This window comes from Melopsittacus undulatus, chromosome 6, assembly GCF_012275295.1.
Source record: "Melopsittacus undulatus isolate bMelUnd1 chromosome 6, bMelUnd1.mat.Z, whole genome shotgun sequence".
Taxonomy (NCBI): domain Eukaryota; kingdom Metazoa; phylum Chordata; class Aves; order Psittaciformes; family Psittaculidae; genus Melopsittacus; species Melopsittacus undulatus.
This window is the reverse complement of record NC_047532.1, coordinates 57,129,875-57,151,321: the sequence shown is the minus strand read 5'-3', so window position 1 is coordinate 57,151,321 and position 21,447 is coordinate 57,129,875. Positions and strand designations below refer to the sequence as shown.

Genomic DNA, 21,447 nt, shown 5'->3' with positions numbered 1-21,447 from the left:
GTGCTTTTTGGTCTTCCCCTGAAGAGCAAAAGACTCGCCTCAAGTCACTAATTTCCTAGAATGGGAACTCCAGATGGTTGTTGATCCCTCGAGGTTTTTTGTTTAAAGTTTCCCAGATTAGAAGATGTACAGTAGAGAAGTCACTAGCACTTCAGCCAGTACTGAGGGTGGCTTTAGCCTGTGTGGATACACAGATCACAGTGTGTTTCTCAATGAGGCTTCTGTCATAGGCATTGTTGTGGGCTTCAGGGGACAGTGTTTGTTGCCTAAAAAGCACAGTGTAAACAGTCAGGAGAGAAAGGGAAACAGTACAATCAAGTTCTTCCTGGCTTAGGGTTCAGGGTTTATCTGTGAGGTTTAAGGTGACCATATTTTAACCTTATGGGAGGATCCAAATAAATTCCTAAATGGATTGGGGTAACTGAAATGCTTTATTGTTGCCTTTCAAACTCAGCTTGTCACAGGTGAGAAAGATCTTAAAATAATTGTGTTGCAGAACTAGGAGTGTGTTTGCAGTAGTCTGTCTTTTAAGCCATCTGAGGGTGATGGATGTGTTGAAGTGACTGACCTGAAAAACCTACAGTTGGATGTTCACCTGCCTGCCTTGTTGGTTGCTTTTATTATTTTTAGGGATGTGCCAGAGGACATGGAAAAATGGGCTGTTGGGAAGACACTGAAACTTCATAGACAAAATTGCTGACATTTTGACAAATAGAGGAGCCACTTTTCCAAATAACAAAAAGTGGGGATGACAAGGAGAAACATGACAGACTGCTGCATCTTCTGGGCTGCTTTATGCCATTATTTACCAATTCAAGGCTGTGCTCTGTAGTTCTACTGTTGTAGTAAAGGAGGCAAGCCAGGGTGGGTGAAAACAATGGGTCAGTGAGGAAGTTTTTAGTCTATTAGGAATGCCACTTATCTGTATGTGGGGTTTTAATAGTGAGGATGAATTGGCATGAAAAGCCAGGGCTCTGAAGTACATCATGTTCCCAAGTACATCCAGACTAGTTGCTGAGGCATTTCATGCCTACATTGTATCAGCTGAAGACCTGTAATTGAAAGGTGTAGGAATATATCCCCACAGGTACAGCATTGAACTTTCATGGCAGTTTCCCTGTCCTGTTTGAATGAGTGTTGTGGAGGACTTAAGATGCATCTGCTATTACCAAACCCCAGAAATTCATCCAAGTTTCCTTAAGGTATTTTACAGAAATGCCAAGTTCTGCAAACTTCAGGCATGCTTCAGACACTCTTGATTTCTTTTATCTCAATAAAACAATGTTTATGCTAACTGGAATAAAAAGTTTCCCGGAAGGACTAAACTTCTCCCATCTCAGATGAAACTTAGAACATGTGAAAACGTTTTTGAGTCCTCAGACTCATGTTTGGTAAGTAGAGTAACAAGGTGCAGCTGTTTCTGTAGTGAAATTAGAAGTTCTTACAGCTTCAAAGACAGTGCTGCTTCTCTCCCTCCCCACACCCTTATTAGTTATTGCCTCAAGCTGTGTGATAACAGCCAGGAGGATCAAATGCAGCTTATCAGAGGCCAGCCTTTTGCTAAGGGGAGCTTTGCTTTTACATGCCAGCCTCCCTAAAGGAAGAATTCAACCCTTAAGATTTTTGGGTGAAGTAGTCCTGTGTTGTTGTAAGCTAAAACCAAACCCCAAGAATTAGAGGCTTTCAACCTGTTCGCTTAGAAGAATCGCTTGTGTTTGCTGTTGCATCAGTTTTGGCTGGTGTTCAGTGCACAATGACAAGTATTTATTCACCTAGAAGCAAAGGGAGAAAGCTACATGGACTGTGGCAGAAATCACAATTGGAGTGAAATTGTTTCAGCTGAAAGTGGTTGTAACTTCAATAACGTGTAACAGCCAAGAGTAGTTTTTTAGGCTGAAGGAACCACATGGGGCTATTCTGCATCATAGACTAATATGGGTTTGAGAACTAAAAATAAAACAGTATTTTTAGCAAAATAAGTTGAGCTTGTCATTTTCCCCATCAGGAAACTCAGAGTCAAAAATATGTGCACCTAATGCCCTTTCTCTGTCAGTGTCAGAATCCTCCTTCCCAGCTGTATCCCACAGCAGCATACCCGCAGGGCTCCTCTGGTGCAGGGGTGAGTGTGGGTCTGACCCCCTTGGCACAAGGGATGTGCTTAAAACAGGGTTGCTTCCCAGAGGTAAGGAAGATTCCTATGGCCTTGTAGTGCCACCAGTAAAGCTGAGTTACCTGTATGTAAGCCAATGGGAGAGAAATGGTAAGGCTGCAGGTGAGATATTATACTTTGAGAAAGATACCTACTGTATGGAAAAGGGCTTGGAGTATTGTGAGTGTTTGCTTCGAGCTTTAAAAAATACTTAACATCTATGGGTGTGGATAATTATGGAACTTTCTGCACATGTATCAGACATTACAACCAACCTTGGAAGAACTGAAGTTAGAAAGTGCTATACCTCTATACAAGTCCATTGATACTAAGACCAATAAGCAACATTGCTAAGGGCCTTTGAAGGAATTTCCATACAAGCTTTCCTTGATCTCTGTAATGGGGTCAAAATTCATGACCAAATGGAAAACTATTAGAGACATTTTTATAGTGATACCAAAGTTTTGCCATGGCTTAGAGGGCAGAGTGTAAAAAACATTATGTCTTTTCAATCAGTTTTGTGTTATAAACAGAATCTTTCTGTGAAGTCTCCAAATGGAGTAAGTATAGGAAATTAAAAACATTAATTTAGGTTTGTGTACCCGTATAGCAAAAAAACTGCAGACAGTTTCTTGTTTGGCCTAGATCTGTGTCAAAATAGCAAGTTTAATAGTTAGGTGATGAAGTTGGGTTCGGTGGGGGTAGTTTGGGGTTGGGGTGGGTTTATCATTATTATTATTATCTTAATATGGTTTTTCATTTCTCTAACTTCTGTCTTGAAAGAAACCCGTGAAGAGCAAAATCAGGCTGTAGCAATTTTCTTTTGGGGAGAAGTCACTAGCATGTGATTGGGTAATATGAAATCTTAAATGGCATTAGTGATGCACAGTAGATTGAACAGGATAGCAGGGGAATACATTAAGCTGAGAGCCTTGTATGCTATTGTTTCTATGCTACCCCTGCTAACCCCTCAACAGTGTGCCTTGGATATAGTAATGATCTTTGAATGGAGGAAGCTTTGACAGTGAAACAGCTTGTAAACTAGGATTCCTTCTAGCTGAGGCTGTCTGTACTGGTATCTAACTCCTGCTACAGGGCTTGGAACACCCTGCTCTAGTGGAAGGCGTCCCTGCCCGTGGCAGGGGTTGGAACTGGGTGAGCTGTAAGGTCCCTTCCACCGAAACCAGTCTGATTCCATGACGACGCGCGCTGCTGCAGCGCGGACGCAGCAGGGAGCAGTAATTTCCCTCACCGGCAGCAAGCGGTCGGTCTGAGCCCAGGCGGGAGGGTGAGGCTCCCATCTAGGTGCCCGGGGTCACCCCGGAGGCAGGGCGGGAGGGGCAGCCGGTCTCCCGGGGAAGCCGTCAGCGCCGACCGGGAGGCTGCAGTGCACCACTGCCCCCACCTGGGGGCGCCCGCTTTCCCGCTGAGCGCAAAGCCGCGGTGCCGTCACGCGGGCGGGGCCGGGAGTGCTGGAGGAGTAGAAAAAGGAGTACTGTCGCCCATCCGGGTTCTCCGCGGCGGAGGCAGATGGGCGGGGCCTTGCCTCACGTGACGTTGCGTGGCGGCGCGACCGCCATCTTGTGTTGTTGGGGTTGAGGAGTCGTTGTGGTCGTGAGGGACTCTCCGTCCGGGAGCGCAGGTAACGCCGTCCCGCCGGCTCCCTGCCTCCGGCACCGTCTCGGCCGCTCCCGCAGCCTCGCTGCCGCTGCGCTCCCTCCGCTATCGCTGCCGCGTTTCCCCGCCTGCGGGAGTGGGCCTAGGCCGCGCGCCGAGCACCGGCCTTGCCGGCAGCTCCAGTCCGCCGCGGATGCCGCAGCCCAGAGGCGCCCCGCGGCCTACCGAGAGGCGAGGCTGCCCCTGCCTGGCGGTGAGGGGCACGCCCGGAGGGGCTGCCCTGCGCTCCTGGCGATGGGCTTTGTGGGGCTGCTTAGGCCTAACCCTGACTGGGGGTGTGGGCCTTGTCCTCTCCATGCGGCTTTTTGGCAGCGGAGGACGGTGCCTGTCAGGTGAAGGCAGGGCTCCCGCGGCTCCTCACTCCCCCCCGGGGCTGGCACCTGCTTCCCCGGCGCTGTCTCCCCTCACACTCGCTCTTGTGAACTCGCTCGTCCTCTCGCAGCCCAGGGGAAGCGGACCTGTGCTCCGGCAACGCTCGCATTGAAGCCACTGTGTGCCTTGCTACGAGCACGCCCAGCCCTGTCACAGGCTGAGGAAGGAGGGAGCTCATGGAGCATTAGAGCCTCCCCCCCCATCCCCCAGGCAGCAGGGTGTTGGGAGCAGCAATGATCAGCAGTGTTTGACTGCAGAGGCCTTGGCAGGCTGAAGAGAACATCGATCAGGATTGTGTACGTTTGGTATTGATCCAAGACAAGTAGTTTCAGTGTCAACAAAGCAGTCTTTGCTTTTTCAGTTCTGTGTAATTGCGCTTTAAAGTGGGACAAGTAGTAGGCTGAAAGGAGATGCTGCCAAGTAGTACTTCTGGAATAAAACCTACATTTTCTCCAGTAACCTTCAGCTCCACTTTCTTTGGTGCTGTAATGGTTTATTTCTTGTCGTTCTTAAGTGTCTGTTTTCTTGGGTGGGAGGGGAAAAAATTCTGGTTGCCTTTTTCTGTCTAACTTCTTGCTGCTCGTTCTATTTTCTTGCTTCAGGAGCTGACTTGGGCAAGTTCCTGGAAAGTACGTGTGAATTCTTTTTTTCCCTTCCCCATAGCTGCTTGTTGCTTTTGTTCTTAAGAAACTTTTTAATGAACACAGATTAATTTGCTACTTTGTGAATAGGACTTTTAGTAGATGCATAGTGTGATAATTGGGAACCTTTGTGAGCAAAATTGGTTGCAGTTGTCACTAATAAAAGCTTTGCTCTGGTATTTTTGAGCTCTGCTATTGGGTGTTGGCTCCAATAGATAATAAGAGTTTTAGTATTACAAGATATTAGAATGCTTGCTATTAAGTTGAATAGGAATAATTTGAACAGTTAGCTGATGCTGAAGTGAAAATGTGTACCCTGATCAGTCTGGGGGGTATCAACAGAAACAGAGTGTCCGTTGCCCCTTCTGCACCATCTTCATTCCCTAGGCTCCTGTATTTCTACAAGTTAACTGATGTCAAGGGTCCCATGTTAAAGTGTTAATTTCTTACTAAATGTGATAAAAACCAAGTTTCTCTCTAGTGGACAACTGTATTAAAAAGGAGTTGGAGATTTATCTATGGGAATTGAATGTCATTTCAAGCCCGACCTGTTTTTTGTGTTGAGACTTCAGTAGCCCCTTTTCAATATCTGACAACATTGTGTATAAATACTAGGTTTTCATAATGATTCCAAGAGTTGCTCAGGCAAGATACAGGCCATGTATCTTGCTGGCTCTGGATACATGAGGATACATGAATGTGCACCCTAATACCTTGTCACTGTGTTTCTTGTAAGACCTTTTCTGAATGGTTAAAACAAGAACATAGAACTAAAATGCAAAGTAATTATGTTGCAGTGATGATTTGTTTCACAAGGTGATTAAAAAATAATTTGATACCATAGTAAAAACTTGGACTCTTGCAGATCCTCTCTTCACTACAGATGTTGATCTTACGAGGACTGTGAAATAGGAATATCCAGAGATACTCCTGTCAGTGTGCTGTGGGTTTTTTTTTCTTGCCTTCTTAAAACATATAGTAAATGAAAAATGTTGATGCAGGTAGAAAAAAAATGCTTATAAGTAGAACTTGAGTGCTTTACAGCTGATTTAATTTTCTCAACTGTTTTGCTGCTTGATTGAGAAAAGACCCTGTGTAAAACAGAAGTACAAACTAGATGATTTTCTTTTCTTTCCTTTTTTTTTTTTTTTTTTTAGGGAGTTTAGAGTAAGCACCATTGTGTCACTTCTCCTATGCTTGCTGTCTCCAAAAGCCAGTTGGCTAAATGTAGTTCTGTCACAAACTGGAGTTTCTTATACCTGAATGAAAGAAAAAGGTTGGCAGCTCTTTTAAGATCTATAGATACTTATTTTTTAAGACCACCCCCCTCACCTAGCTGTCAGTCATATGGAACATCTGACTGGGGCAGCTGACTGGCTGAAGAGGTGCTACCTGCCTCTGCTGAAGGATCTTTCTGTTTAAGCATAGAAGGGTTCATAGTAATTGATGAAGGTGAGACAGGCACCTGACCATGGTCTTTTCTTGCTTCTCTGCCCCTTCCTTTAAAGTAATTCAAGGCTCTAGCTTTTTTTGTTTGTTTGTTTGAAATACCAAGAATCTGGAATCTGATTCTGCCCACTTCTGTCTGATCTTGTAAATTCAAGTAATTATCAAATATATGTTTCTTGCTCTTCATTTAGGTTTTTTAAATTCTTTCTTAAGGCTGTTAAGGTATGGTTTTGTCTTCTCATAGTCTGATATAGAAATAAGTTCCCTTTTCCTAGAATTTTTTTCCTCATTTTTCTGTGTTGGTTTTTATTTTCCCTCCTCTCAGTGCTTCTGCTTAAAGATGAGTGGAGATAAGCTATGTTTAATTCATGATTATAGGTAGAGCTAAGGGTCAGAGCAATAAAATTTCTGCTTGCAAGTGTAAATGCACAGGCCTGATCTGCCTTCTCCTTTCTACATAGCTTACCACTGGATGCTTTGGTAAGGGGAAACTTATCTCTCTGCTACTGAAGAAGCGTTTGTGTTGAAAGGGACTCTGTGTGGTTTTCTCATCCATTTATTTTAACTCAGAGAGTGACATTTGAAAGTCTAGGTGTGTAAAATGCTACAGAGGTGATAGTATTTGGTTTTACAGAAACAAAGTCAGTTTTCACTCCAGCTTAGCCTCTCCTCTGTTCCAGTCAACTCCTGAACATTTGTAGTTGCACAAATAATCTTGTTTGAAAATTGTCAGAACTGAGAAATCTTAGCAAGTGTATTCAATGTGTATGTAAGTTATGAATGGAATGAAGAAGAATTAAATGTTTTAAATTATAAGGTCTATACAACATTGTCCCTCTTGTGGTTATTGGTATTATATGTGTGTGTATATGTGTGTATATATATATAAAATCATGTAATTTATCACAATGATGTTTAGTCTTTTAGCTCAGATAGTGACGGGGGATGGTAGCAGACTGAGGTCTTTCATTTGCTTTGTTAGTGACTAGTTACTTAGTAGCTGAGGTTGCCACAGTGTGTTGATCACAAAATGGTCCACTTCTCTTTTTTCATAGAGGGAGGGCTTCCAGTCCATTCTCCCTAAGGTGGTTAAACATTCCTTGAATATAGAAACTGCAGCAATGGCTTGATGTGTGTGCAGGGAAACTAGGCTGCCATTGAAATTTGTATGTCCCTCTTGCGTTTTGTTTTCTTCGGGGATGGAGAGGATGCACAGAATTGTTTTGATGCATCTGAGGTTTTTCATCAGGAATAAAATTTAAGTGTATGTTTTCAGGAGTTAACCTCTCCTGTAGTCCTTACAGCTTGTAATATATAGAAGCTGGTTGTCCAGACCAGGATTGTGGAGAAAAACCATAAGGGATACCAGGAGCTTTATAGAACTACTAGAGTCTATAGGTTAATGAGAAATTCTGATGGACATCTAGAAAATTTCTCTAAAAGTGTTGCCTTGTTGACAATGTCTTTTAGATCATTTAGTGAGTGTTATGTGAGGGTTTTTTTTTTTTTTTGTTCCTCAATTAAAATTGTGCATTATGATTTTTGTCTCTTCTGCCATATATTTTAAAAAAGGCAGATAAGAAAGAATGGTTACTTGATGTCTTCAACAGTGGTTCTTGAATTTATCATTATAAACTGGTAAATGAGTTTATGTTTAACATGTCAGGAAAATAAACAGAAAAATGTTTCTATGTTAAATAGGTGTTATTACAGTGAAAGCAAGCATGATGCATTGCATTTGTGAAGGTAATGTTTTGTTACTAGTGTTTAGTCCTTTTTATTTAGTAGAGGAATACTTTTTTCTAATCATAGTTACTATGCAAGAATTTTTTTTCTTTTCCTCTTGTGATGGACAACAAATTTAAATACTTTGCGTTCTTATAATGAAGATACTTTTTTGTGTGACCATGAGATTCAGAGGGTGTAGATGTCCATATGTGGATAAGATTGGGTAAAAGCAGATTTTTGGTCTGTGTGTGGTATAGTGAGCCAGGTCAGATTGGAAGAAATGGAAGGAAAGAAGTTGCTGTGCACTGTAAGAATTTCATTGGGTGAACTTTTATGTTGGTGAATGGATAGATTGAATTATGTAACTTCAGACTTGGAGTCAGAATGTCATATGGCAAGGAGCTGGCATGACTGGCAAGTAATGGATGTATGTGCAGTTTTGGGTTTTGTAAACCACATGTGGTAGGACCTGAGGATGTTTTGGGTTGGAAGAAACCAGGCTTTGGTAGTTGTTTGCTCCATCCTCCTGCTCAAAGCAGGGCTGATGTCAGTGTTAAACTGAATAATACGTGTGATAGAAAGTGGGTGAGGCTGATCATGGAAGTAGTATATGACAAAGTTTTTAAGTAAAAGCTTCTAACAATTGGTTTAATAAACTGAAGGCCCAGTTCAACTACCATTGAAACCAGTGGAAGCTTTTACATTAGGCTAGGTTAATGCTGAATCATCTGTATATGTAATTTTCTCTATTTATACTACACTTTAAGAGTACTAAGGCAGGATCAGGTCATCACAAGTCAGCTTACAAAGAGGTGACTCTTAGATCAAAATAAGTTAATATCTTTAGCAATAGTAACATAAAAAGTAAAAAGTGATAAGCTATTAAAAATGTTGTAATTCATATGTAGTAACAAGTTACCTTCTGACTTACTGGTTGATGAACATATGTAACCTGATCCATGCACTAATTCTCTTCGTTAAGACCTTTTATTAGACCATTTCTCAGTGTTGATTGTTTCCTTAAGTATAGGACATTTAAGAACCATATGAGTAAGAAACCTGAAAGAAGGGGTGGGGGGGAGAGCATTTCTGCAAACCCCAAAGAAAGTGCTTATGTAAATAACATTTAACAACAAAACCAGAAAACTTCACAACATCACATATCTGTTCATTCGATGAATGTTTTCAGTGAAGGTAGCCTGAAACTTTGTTCTGCCACTTTGAATAGATGTATGGGCTGTATGATGTGTGTAACTAGTGCGAGAGAGGTGCAACAGTGTGATTTTGGTTGCATTCATGTAGTCTGGCTACTGGCCTTGTTGAGGAGCAGGTCAGCATCCTGACCTCTAACGTCTTGTGGAATGCACACACTAAATATTTACCTACTAGCAAATTTCGGATGTACAATGTAGAGAGATGCGGAAGTGATTTTTCAGTTGGAAAACAAGACTGCTGGCAGGATTTTGGGATAGAATTTGGAATGAGAAGTGGTTTGTATTCCAGCTAGTGGCAGGGCCAAGGGTGTGGTCCCCTGACTGCTTGGAACTTAATCGCTGGTGTCTGGCTTTGGTTGGAAGTCTTGTTAATAAAGGTGGAGGTCACACTGCGTTCTTGTGGAGAAACTGGGGAAAGCTTTCATGTTTTTGTTTTCAGGTGAAGCAAGAAGTGGGTAGCTTTCTAACCACCCAGTTCACAATAGTAGGTAGGAAAGGAGGAAAACGTCTGGAATTGTGATATTTCGTGTTCCTTTATTTTTCTTGGGTTTTGTTAGGTGTGCATATCTCCTTAGTCTCTTTTGTCATCCTGTGCCAGAAGAGTTTCAGTGCCTAGTTCTTGTATTTGTCATTCTTGACTGTGGTACACCATGTTGCAAGCTGCAGTGCTCCATGAAGCTTTAGGTGGATCTATATGAAGTGGGTAGGGGGATGTCAGTTTGGTATTGCCATTTGGGAAAGTCATGTGCAATTTTTAATAAACTGCTGAGAGATCAAAAGACTTTTTCAGTGATTTGAGACAGGAAGGCTAAAAGACTTTAGGAGATCTAAAAATGTAACTGTAATATTAGAGGTGTGGTTTCTGGAGAAGTGGATAGTTTAGACACTGTTCCCTTAGGAAAAACTTCCTCTTGGCACATGAAAATGCCTTGAAAAATTTACCACCTTTTGTCAGGATAAAGGCTTGGTGGGCCAGAAGGGCCTATTGTGTAGCATCTTGTGTAATGTGACTAATGGATTTTTTTTCCCCCTGATTAATTTTTTGTTTAAACTAGAGCATACTTTTCAGAAAATCATGTAGTGTTCACCTGAAAACAGCTTACTTTATCTCTGAATGTCTTGCTTCAGTTCCTTCACTGAATAAGCTTCAGTCTTCACCCTTTTTAACTGCATGATAATGTACAGACTGAGCAAGATAGTTTAATGTTTCTCAAAGCTCAGTAAATAGTTTTGGTGATGGGGGGGGTTTGTTTTTTCCTCTGCTGTAAGGAGTATCTATCATGTTCAGTTTTTGAACACCTGATTTATCTTGCCTTTGTTGGACAACAGAACTCTAGATTTATTCCTTAGTTCCTTATTTCTGTGTTCAGTATTTAGATCTTTAGTCAAAGTTGTATCATATATTCCTTTTCAGCTGATTAACATCCTAAATCTCAGACTGCTTTCAGGACTGTGCTTGTCCAGGGTAGTTGTATATCACTTATGTTTTCTGCTTGTGAATCTTCTGATTGTATGCTTGGCCTTGTTAAATGCAACTTGTTACACTGGACCTAATAAGTGAATAACTCGTAATGGTATTGTTGATGTGTCATTTTCATTCTTTATCCATGTTTGTCATTCTCAGGTTTTAGAAGTTTTGTGGGCCAGTGTGCCCAATTCTAGAAAAGTAGAGGATAGCTTCTCGGGTTGTCCTCCCATTTGAGAATATTTTGCCTTCTGAGATGTCTTGTAGATTTGTTAGAAGAGAAGGTTAAAAAAATAGGTTGTGATGATTTGGGACTTCCCATGAGGTTCTGAATGATTTTGCCTCTTTTAGCATTCTGCTTAATTGGAATGTCCTGCAGAAGTTAAAATGTATTTTGCCTGCTTGCCTGAGCAATGAATTACAAAACTGTATTTTGATTAAATGTGTTCCATAACACCATGTTGGCTGGTCTTAATTATGTTAGTGTCCTTTAATCAGGCTTCTCTACTTTAGCCAATGATTAGTGTCAAATGTAGTGTAGCCACCTGAGTCATTCTATTTACCACTATACTTAAAAGGTGACTTGCATATAGTGCTCAGTGTTCTTTAATATTTCAAGAATTAGAGAAAATCAGTGTTAGTTATTTGATCAACTGTTAATTTTCTTTTAAAACACAGTTACTGGCTCTGAAATTAGCTTTTATAGCAGCCTGGGGAAGGTGAAGCCTTTCTTGTGGAAGGTGAAGTTTTATTGTCTTGATGTAGTGGTAGTTTTGCATGATGAAATACTGCTGTTTAATTCCTGTACCAGGTTTATTTAAGGAGAACCCAGTTCCTTGCACTTACACTTGCTCATGTTAAATTTCCATTGTGTTCTTTGGTTCTCAAAATTTTCAGACAATTTCTAGACTGGAAAGGCTGTTTGAAACCTACAGTAGCAACAGAACTAGCTTGAAAGGATATTTTTCTATATAAACACCTCTGATCAATCAGTAGGCCGCTTCATAATAAGGTAGCTGTGTATAGGAAGGATCAGTGGTAAATCTTTTTTCCAAGGTTTAGGTTTCCAAAGTTAATAAAAAACCAAAGCAAACAGTCCAAACTTTTATTTATATATATATATATATATATATATATATATATATATGTTTTTTTGTTGTTGTTGTGTGGTTGGTTTTTTTTTTTGGGGGGGGGTATTATTTTTTTTTTTGTCTTTTGGAAAGATCAGATGGACAGACCTGAATGCAGTCATTGCCTAAGCTCTCAGCTTGGGATGCCAGGAACCAGTTTATCTCCATCCAAACCAGCAAAACATCTTGGCTAGACAGATTGCCATGTGGTAAAAGCTGATAGAATTCTCTAATAGAAATGTAGGAATTTACCATTGCCTGAAAATCTGTTGTGTAAAACTTGAGGTTGGGCAAAGTCTGGAAAACATGGCAGTTCAGAGTTTTTTTGCCTATATGTTTTAAAAGGCTAAAGCTTGCGACCAGAATGTGCCACAGTAATTCTAGTCCTTCCTTAGATTTTTTTTTTTAATGCAAACATCACCTTATTTTAACACACAAATTTAGCTGGTAGAATCAAGTTCCAGCATGTGTCTGAAGCAGATATTACTGAGAGCTTTAATAGATTTGTCAAGTGCTAAATAGCAAGCTTAAAAAAATAATTTAAAAACCCATGAGCTTGGTAAACAACCTTTGTACCTAAAGCAAACCAATGAAATAAGTTGAGTGTTGCTGATAGCAACTTCTGCATCTGTAATATTACCTGTTAATTGTGAGTGAAAGCCACTTAAAGGCTTAATGTTATTGGGTTACACTTTGTGTCTGTTCAGAGGATGGACTTCTGACTTCCAAAGTACTAAGAGGATATTTCTTCCCTTGCCAGTCCACAGGCTGATGGTGGGATTGATGTGATTTCTTCTCTTTCCAGTCCTTGGTGCTGATAGTGGGTTGGTGGCTGTGGTACAACCCCAGGAAAATGGGGTCCCAGTTCATGAAGTAATTCCACTTTTTTTCCCAAATAAACAAGAAAGCTGCAAGTATTTGCTGTGTTCCACTGGCACGTTGATCAAGAATTGCTCTGGTTTGAAGAAAACATTGGAGAAAAGGTTACTCTTTGAGGGAGTGGTGAAAAGTCCTCACGTAGCATTTTTGCCCAAGCAGTGGTGCTAATTGGACACTGTCGAAATATGGCCTCATTTTCTTGCTTCAGCATGAGGCTGTCCCTGTGTGCTCTCATCCATATAAAATCTGTGGCTGTGCAGATTCCTCAATCAATAGCCATTAATTTGTAGAAAATCTTGATTTACAAAGCTAGCAGTTTAGAAAGGGGCTTTTCCCTCATCAAATCATATCAAGGAGGAAATGTGTTAGGTATGTATTGTGATTTGGCATCCTTGATTAATAAGGGGCAGCATAGAAAGACCGAAATTAACATTTTGGTTATTTCTATTGAAGTATAGAGCCTAAGGAAGCTGTCTAGATAATAAGCATCTATCATGATATAAATCATGCCTTTTACTTGGTCAAAATAGTTAAATTTATGACCTGATCATCCATTCCTTTCTATTAGTTCCTCACCCTTTTTCTTGCTCCACCCTGACTCTTCATTCTCATGATGCAAGTGCTGTATAGTCCACCCCAGCTTGCCTTTCCGGTTAGTACAGCTTCTCCTTTGCACACCAGCTGTGTGTGTTGTGCAGTTTCTGTCAGAGGTTCCTCTCCAGTTTGGCTTCCATGCTCTCACCTTCAGCCTGCTGCTTTGTGAACCAGCAGAAACATGGTTTTTGCTTTCCATGTCTTGTCTGCTCTGACATGGCTAAGTGTATTCTTCTTGCACACACAGTCTGGTGTTCTTGAACCTCTCTTTCCTCTAACCCATTCCTCCCAAATTGTTACCTGTTTCCAGGGTGCCTCCTTTCCAAAGGTTTTCTCTCAGCCTTACTTGTAATGTCTCTTTCATGCATGTTTTGTTTCTAGGTAATGTTGCCTGTAATGAGTAAATGCATCCGTTAAACCTACTCAGATAATAGTTCGGTTTACTTTTTTTATTGTTCAGCTACAGTTCATCCAATTACAGGTTGTCTCGCTTTCAATTTAAAATTCATACAGGCAAAACTTCTAGGAAGGAAGTAACCTAGCTGAATGCAGTTTGAATCTTATCTGAATCCTCTTCCACAGAAGAGGAAGCCAGCAAAGAGTTCCCAAAACAAACTGTGTTGTCCAAAATGAGGGACAAGGAGAACCATTTTGCAGTGCAGTGGGATATGATTAGCAGGCTTTGAGTAAGCTTGCAGATAATAAAGTGCTTAGGAATCTAGTAGAGAAAGATGACACAGTATCCTCAGGCTTTGGGAAGGAAACCTAGAGATGCTGAAGAGGGTGAGGCCCAGTGGTTCCAAAACCAGTAAGCTGCTTGATCCTAACTGGCTTTTAGAGCTTCATCCTTGCATCTGATGCTTTTCAGCTGTATTTTCATTGCAGTTTAACATAAAAGTGCTAGCCTTTTTAGTATTACTGATACTAAGCTAGCTTTGATGTTAGAAGCTAAAGATCCCTGGTGATCCACATGGGTTGATGTGAAACCTCTTCCCCCCTGCCACTCTCCAGCAGAAGGATTACAGGCATTACAGGAAGTGAGGAGTCATCCAACTAAGGCTAGTAGGAATTGTGTTAGAAGCTTGTCTCTCCTAAAGTGTGCATGTTGGTTTGCTTGAATTGCCCCACAGTATTTTCACGTAGTTAATGTATGTCTTCTGTAGGTAACGAACCTTGTCTTTTGGTTTTCAGAATAATGAATGGATATGCCATGAACATTCTAATGAGCGGTTGACTGCTTCAAAAAGGCAACCCAAATCAACCAGAATCAAATTAGGCCTGTGGGAATGGCTGGATATTTTCTGTGTTAGCTTTTGGCTAATGAATCCCATTTCATTATTTGTCTATAAATTACGTTGTGTATCGGGGAAAAAAGTTTATGTGGCATATAGTAAAAATGCATGGGCCAAATGTTGGTTGATAGGTTTAGGCTGCAGGGTGTTTTACAAATGTTTGTAATCTTATGCCCCAAAAGATTTGGGTAAAATTTGTTCAAGCAGTTTTGGTGTGGTTTGGGTTTTTCTCATTTTCTAGCTTTCAGGCTGTTTTTATTATTTTATTTTCTAACTTAAATGTCATGACTTCAGTAGTATGTATATATATAATATATATAAGAAAAAATTAAAAAAATAACTCCTTTGTCTTTTTCTTCAGTAACTAACGCCCTTTCCGTTTCTGTCTCTCCACGTTTTATTTCTCTCATCTGTCACCTTTTCATGCAAAGTATAGACAAATTTATGGAGCTCCTTATTTAGTCCTTGTTCTGATATGGCAAAGCTCCCTACCAAACATGTATTTTTATGGGTTCCTGAAAGCTAATCAACAAGTTTCTCTAGGCGATGCTTCAAATCCTTTTATTTTGTTTGGGATTTGGCTACAGTGTGCTTGATTTTAAAAAGTCAAAACCCCTTCCTTTGCAGATCTGGACTTTGCCATTGCTGGAAGAAAAGAGGAGCTGTATTTTCTTACTGCAAAAGACACTTCAAAACTGCCTGGGCCTGTATGTGGCTCTCATAGACAAAACTTAATAGTCTTCCCTTAGTCTTGTTCTTTCCCTCCAGTATGGCTTCATGTGCTGTCATCCATAGAGTCTTGGTATATAGGAACTTGGCCTGACCTTCACTAGCACTTGCAGGACCTTGACTAATAGGAATTAAAGTGGCTGAAGTCTCAAGTCGTGCATTTTTTTGCTTAATAAAACCAAGAATGAGAGAAACTCTCATCTGCCTGCAGATGCAGGAGGATGTCACAGCACTGGATGTACTCGATCTTTAGAGGGCTTATTTTCAAGAATAAGCAGTGGAGATTTCTTGAATACTGTGCCACTCAACTGACAAGTCTTTCTTGCTGTAATTCTAGTGGGGCTTTTATCCCCTTGTAATTGTCAGGAAGCTGCAATTCTCTTAATTAAGCATTACTGTTCTTGCAGAAGAGGATTATGCATCAAATTCTCCATGTTTGGTTGTCTTGCAGCCACTGATTTGAAAAGGGACTCTTGGTACAAATTGTTTCTTCAGACACTCTGATCCAGTGTTAGGAAAGAAATCTGAGGAAGAGATCTTGATGCAGTTACTCCTGTATTAATAAATTAATCTGTGCTGGAGAGTTGAAATAGATCTCTTAAAAAAAAAACCCAAGAAAAAAACAGCCCCAAAAAACCAAACACAAAACCCCCCAACCCCTAAATAAGTAAATAGATTCCACATGGTCAGTTTTGGTTTTTTTTTTTTCCCCACTTATTTGCATGGCCAGATGTGCTTCTGTATTGTGAAAAAATTCATGAAGGACTGAATTAATCAGTTTTCATAGAAACAATTTTTTTTTTTTCAGATTCACGCTTCTTAAAACAGAGGAATATAACAGGAAATAATGGCAGCAGAAACTCAGACACTTAACTTTGGGCCTGAATGGTGAGTTTTTCTGTTTTTGAGACTCTGGAACCTTGTCTAAAACTTAAGAAGATGATTATGAATTTCTGTCCTTTGGGACTGAATTGCTCGTATCCTGCTCAGTCTTACAGTGTCTTTGATCCACACTGCTTCACCTCAGTCCCTGGCCAGTGACTGAAAGCAGTATTTACTTTTTTAGTGTACTATAGAGTATATATAGTATACTTAGTATATATATGCTTAGTGTCTATAAATAATACTTTTTAAATTGGCATTGTGTATTAAATTAGCTGGGTTTCATGTTATGGTAAATGCATAACATTCACATGGCCACCAAGTATTTGAGGGAGGAATGATGTTTGTGATCCATGAGGCATGATCTTGTGTCAGCTGTTAGCTTTCCAGCTTGTCTGACATGCATTGTTCTGACTTTTGATAAAGAGCAATTGCACAGATGTGGTTATTGTTCAGTAATTTGTTCCAGTTTCTTGTTAAAGTGTTGGTGGCTGCAAGAGTTCTGGATGGTGTGGTTTCTGAAGAGTGATGTGATCCTTACATGTGTAAATGGGATTGTGGAGTGGTTATAGGAATATGGAATTGCTGCAGAGCATGTGATAAAATTATTACCAGAGTAACATAGTCACTGTTGCTGACGCATTTGTGTATACAATGTACAAAAATTGGAGAGTGTTTAACAAAGAAGCAAGACATGATTTGTGGCCGGGGAAACAATGAGAGAGCTTGGTCTATTTTGTTAGATTGAAAGAAGGTTAAAGAATGACTTTATCACTCTATAAATAAACCCACCAGGCAGATATCTAATGGTGGAGTGCTGTTCAGTCTAGGAGACGGACAGGATTAGATTCATTGATGGATGGAAGCCAAAGTTACATTAATAAAAAGAAGGGGGACTGCAACTCTAAAAAAGGCACATATTTTAACAGTAACTTGATTGCTGCATCATAGTGAGGGGACTTTAATCTCCACTTAGTTTAAAGAAGCAGTTAGATTTTGTATGGAAGTATATAGTATACTTAAGTGAGTTACTAGATTTTTACAGGAATAACAAGATTCTGTAATTTATAATTATTCTTTTGGGTTGCAGTATATTCGTGTCTGTCGTGTTTACTGCTTTATCACTTAATAGTGAAATTGACAGTCATGTTTCATCTGGATTGAAGCTGAACATACATAGCACTGAGCTGTCAAATCATTTGGATAATGCCTCCCCAGGCAGTTTTTGTTTGAAAGTGGCAGGCGAAGAAGCTGCCACTGGGTGGCACCAAACTAAAAAAAATAAGACAAACGTTTGACTTGCAAATTATTTTTTCCTTTCTGTTTAAAGAACAATAAAACAAATCAAAGCATCTTTTGATAATTAGGTGAAAGTTAGCCTCTGAATCAGTGTTTTATCTTAGAGAACCTTTCTTTTGAAGGGTTTTGTGATTGTTGAGGTGTGTCTTCATTGTTTTCCTTGTCTGAGATGAACATCAAGGAGAATGTAGGGAAATGGTCTGGGTTTTGTTTCTTGACACACATCCTTTTGTAAAACATTGCTCAAAGCTTCAAAATACAGGGGGTTTGGGTAGCTGAGGAAATGATTATGTAGAATGAGACTAATCCACATGTGAAGTGAGAATAGTATCATACAACTGGAAGATGTTAACTGCAAGAAGTGGCTTATCTGTGTAGAGTAGAACCAAACTTAATAGCATATTTATCTATTGCGGTAAAATACATTACTTCTTTGAATGTCTCTGAAGTGAAGTGTGGCTGTATTTTGTCTCTCTTTTTTTTTTATTGAGACACTAAGCTAAATTATGTATGCATGCTCTGAAAAATGCCATTAATTTTAAGTTCTAGAAAAGGAATTTGGAGTACAGTAGGATTCCAGAGACACTATAGGTAACCTTATTGCAAAATTTACTGTACTAAGCTGTTTGTTAAACTTCATGGAACATCTGAATAAACTTTTTTATAGATCAATGCTAGCCACACTGTCCCTGGTGGGGTAAGAATTTTTCTTGTCAAAAGGAAGCTGTTGTCATTAATATCTGTGGAAGATTTACAACGGAAATTTGTGCACTGTAAATATCTTAGTCAAGGCTTTAGGTGTGCAGCTAGTTTGTTATATAGTCAACATAAGAGTTAGGCAGGGGCTGAGCAATTCCTTTATGTACTCATGGAAATATGGGTTATTTTGCCTCCTCTCTTCTGGCTATGGGAAAAGTGAGGGAAGCTCTTTTACTCTTCTTGTTGAAGCACCATGTGTTAGAGTTTTGAAGTTAGGCTGTTAATATCTCTATTTTCAGTGCTGTATTTATTTCATTTGGCAAATCTATAAATGTGCAGAGGGATTATAACATGGGTGAGGACATGTTCTTCTTAATTCAGTAGTCATTGCTTTTCTGCTTTATTTTAGGCTGCGAGCTTTGTCTAGTGGTGGGAGCGTGACATCCCCTCCTCTGTCTCCAGCTTTGCCAAAGTACAAACTAGCAGACTATCGCTATGGGAGAGAAGAAATGTTGGCACTTTTTCTAAAGGATAATAAGGTGAGCAGGAAGAGGAAAAAGGCCTGATGTGTGTATGCCTAATGACAGTCTTGTGATTAGGAATAGTTATTTGTATTTTGTGCTTATGGACAAAGAAATCAGGTATCCCTTGGCGAAGATCAGAGGAGTTCTGATAGTGATGTTTTTATTTGTGTGCGGGTGCTTATTTGATCCCACTCATGTTTGATTCTTTTTGCTACTTTAGCAGCAACTTTCTGTACCCCTGAGAACAAAATAACCTGATTGACATATTCAGTCCCACTGCCACAGATGACTGAGGGTTAAAGTCTCCTTGCAGCTGTGCAGATTTGCTTGCCTCAGTAGGTTTTTTTTTAATACAGTGTGAAATAGTTATTTGGTTCAGCTTGAAATGCAATAAATCATATTAGCAGATCCATCTGAAAAAGGCAAGAACTGCCCATTTGTCTTGACTTGAGGCAGTTCACTTTAGCAGGTAAGCAGCCCACTTCTCTGGGTCTAAAGGATCAAAGACAATCTAGCACATGTAACACAGAAGAGCAGTGTAGAAAGTTAGGAACTCCTTCTGGTTTAATTTTAAACAAAGGTTCTTAGTGATACAAAAGTCATGTTTCAGGCAAATGATTCATATATTCTGCATCTGTAAACCTTAGGTTATTCTGTAGATGGTGACAGAGGTTGGTTTATTGTTGCAGCAGGCATAAAGTGTCTTGGAAGTCTGAATCACTCTCAGAGCCTTACTCTTGAGTCAGGGATAGACTGCAAGAAATTGTCAGGTTGTGCCTTTAGCTTTGCATGTAGATGTGCACACATACCTCCATGGTTTTTTTTACCCTACTGTGACTGTGCTGACATTTTCATACAGTGCTGGGAGCCCTTCATTGCTTATACACAGGTTCAAGGATGTTGAATGTCAAAGATTTTTTTTTAAAGTTAAGTGTGTTATAGCTTAAAGCCATGTTTCAATATGCAGAATTATCCTGTTCTGCTTTGAGAAGTTGTGATTTAATAATTGATGTTATGCTTCAATAAATCAGCCTGCCAGAGGTAGTTTTTTGCAGTTTATGTGTGTTCTATCACATAATGATAAGACCTCTACAGCCGATTCAGAGCAACCTGTTAATACCCTGTGTTACAGGAAGCTCTCTGATGGTTATGAATGGTCTGAAAGAATATTTTCTCAGTGTGTTTGCCAGAAGGGCATTATTATTAAATAGTATGTCCTGCTTTCGATATGAATGTGCTTCCATGTTGTTGAGTAATTCTAGTTACTGAGACTGAAAGGACTCTTGACACTATTTCTAGTCAATAGTCACTATATCTAGTCTAGTCTAGATGTGATGGTTTTTTTAAGGTGTATCTTGTACCCTAATCCTTTTTCATTGGATCATCTGCAGTCTTTGCTGGCTGAAGATTAGGCAAAGTTGCATCTCTGATTAAAGATACTCTGAAAGCAGGAAGCCTTCTGCTAGAGTATACCTAATGAATGAAAAACGCCAAACCCTAGGTTGCTTTACTTCTGTTAAAATTGGTAGAAGTCTTTATTTCTAGTATTGTGAACTAGATATTTTTGAAACAAATCTGTGTTGGCATTACTAGAGCTCACTTGGCTGTGATTGCAGCTTCTTGTCCACATGTTCACGGTCACATCTGCTGATGGAGCTGCCATTTGATGAGGGACTGGTTAAAAATTAGCATGAAAATTTATTTTTATTTAAATCATCAGTTTTCTCTACTTAATAAATCCATACCTATAGTTCCACTTTATTTTTTGTTTTTTTCTTTCTGGTTGTTTTATTATCCTTGTTGATCATAAATTGGAAATGCTGACTTTAAATCAAACACATCCTCTGTGTTATATGTGGTAGCATTGTTAATACATAACAAAAGTAAAATACAAATAAAAATCTGACTAAGAAGTTAAAGCAATACTTCTTAAATTTACCAGGCAAAATTTCGCTTGGTTCAGTTTTGACCTGCAGTGGTGTGGAAGTTTGAACTCTGATATGTATAATCTTGATACTTTATGTATTACAGTTGTGGATTGTGGATGCTTTGGATGTTTTGTCTATGAGAATTCTACTTTCTGGGGGGCATAAATTTGCACTGAAGTTATACGCACCTCTGGTAAATGCTACTGCAAGTACTGGTGTACTGGCTAGATGGAGATGGAGTTTTTATCAGTGTGTGGCGTCATCCCTGAAATGGAAGTACTTGGGTATATGTGTGCTGTTTTCCTTTCATACAGATACCTTCAGACCTTCTTGATAAGGAGTTTCTGCCTATTTTACAAGAGGAGCCCCTGCCACCACTGGCACTTGTACCTTTTACAGAAGAAGAACAGGTTGGTATCCCTTTTCCAAAAAAAATAAAAGCTTTACATTGTCATGAGTATTAGTAAGCCTCCCTTAAAAACAAAGTTTGAGATTAGCAGATTTCAGGGAAAGAAATTATGAAAGGAAAGCATGCTGTGTTAGCATGAGGTTTAAATGGCATTCATGCTCAATTATTATCTTAAATTTGAAAAATATTTTTCATACAATGTTCTGTTGATGGCAGATAGTCAACTTGTTAAATCCAGAGTCATCTTCTGGGAAGTAGTCCTGTTTTTTAAAGTACATAGCATTTTCTGATCAGTGAGACTTTTTCTACAGTTTTTTGGCCACCTCTGCATGTTTGTAATAGAAATTCTGTAACTCCAGTTTCATGGTCTTTGGAGAAATGTTGAAG

The 21,447-nt window shown here is 39.7% G+C and overlaps 1 protein-coding gene across 11 annotated transcripts in view; it reads left to right on the top strand.

Moving 5' to 3' along the window:
- Positions 1-3,701: 3,701 nt before the first annotated feature.
- Positions 3,702-21,447, top strand: part of GIGYF2 (GRB10 interacting GYF protein 2) — a 75,637-nt gene continuing 57,891 nt past the window's right edge. For 10 of the 11 annotated variants that reach the window (XM_031043642.2, XM_031043641.2, XM_031043639.2 and 7 more), the window contains exons 1-4: positions 3,702-3,791; positions 16,128-16,207; positions 18,609-18,738; positions 20,966-21,061. In XM_031043642.2, the coding sequence (XP_030899502.1) occupies positions 16,167-16,207; positions 18,609-18,738; positions 20,966-21,061 (267 nt within the window). In that variant the 5' untranslated portion in view covers positions 3,702-3,791; positions 16,128-16,166. Of the gene's footprint in view, positions 3,792-15,278; positions 15,298-16,127; positions 16,208-18,608; positions 18,739-20,965; positions 21,062-21,447 lie in introns of those variants that run through there. The other variant, XM_031043636.2, reaches the window with a different exon arrangement.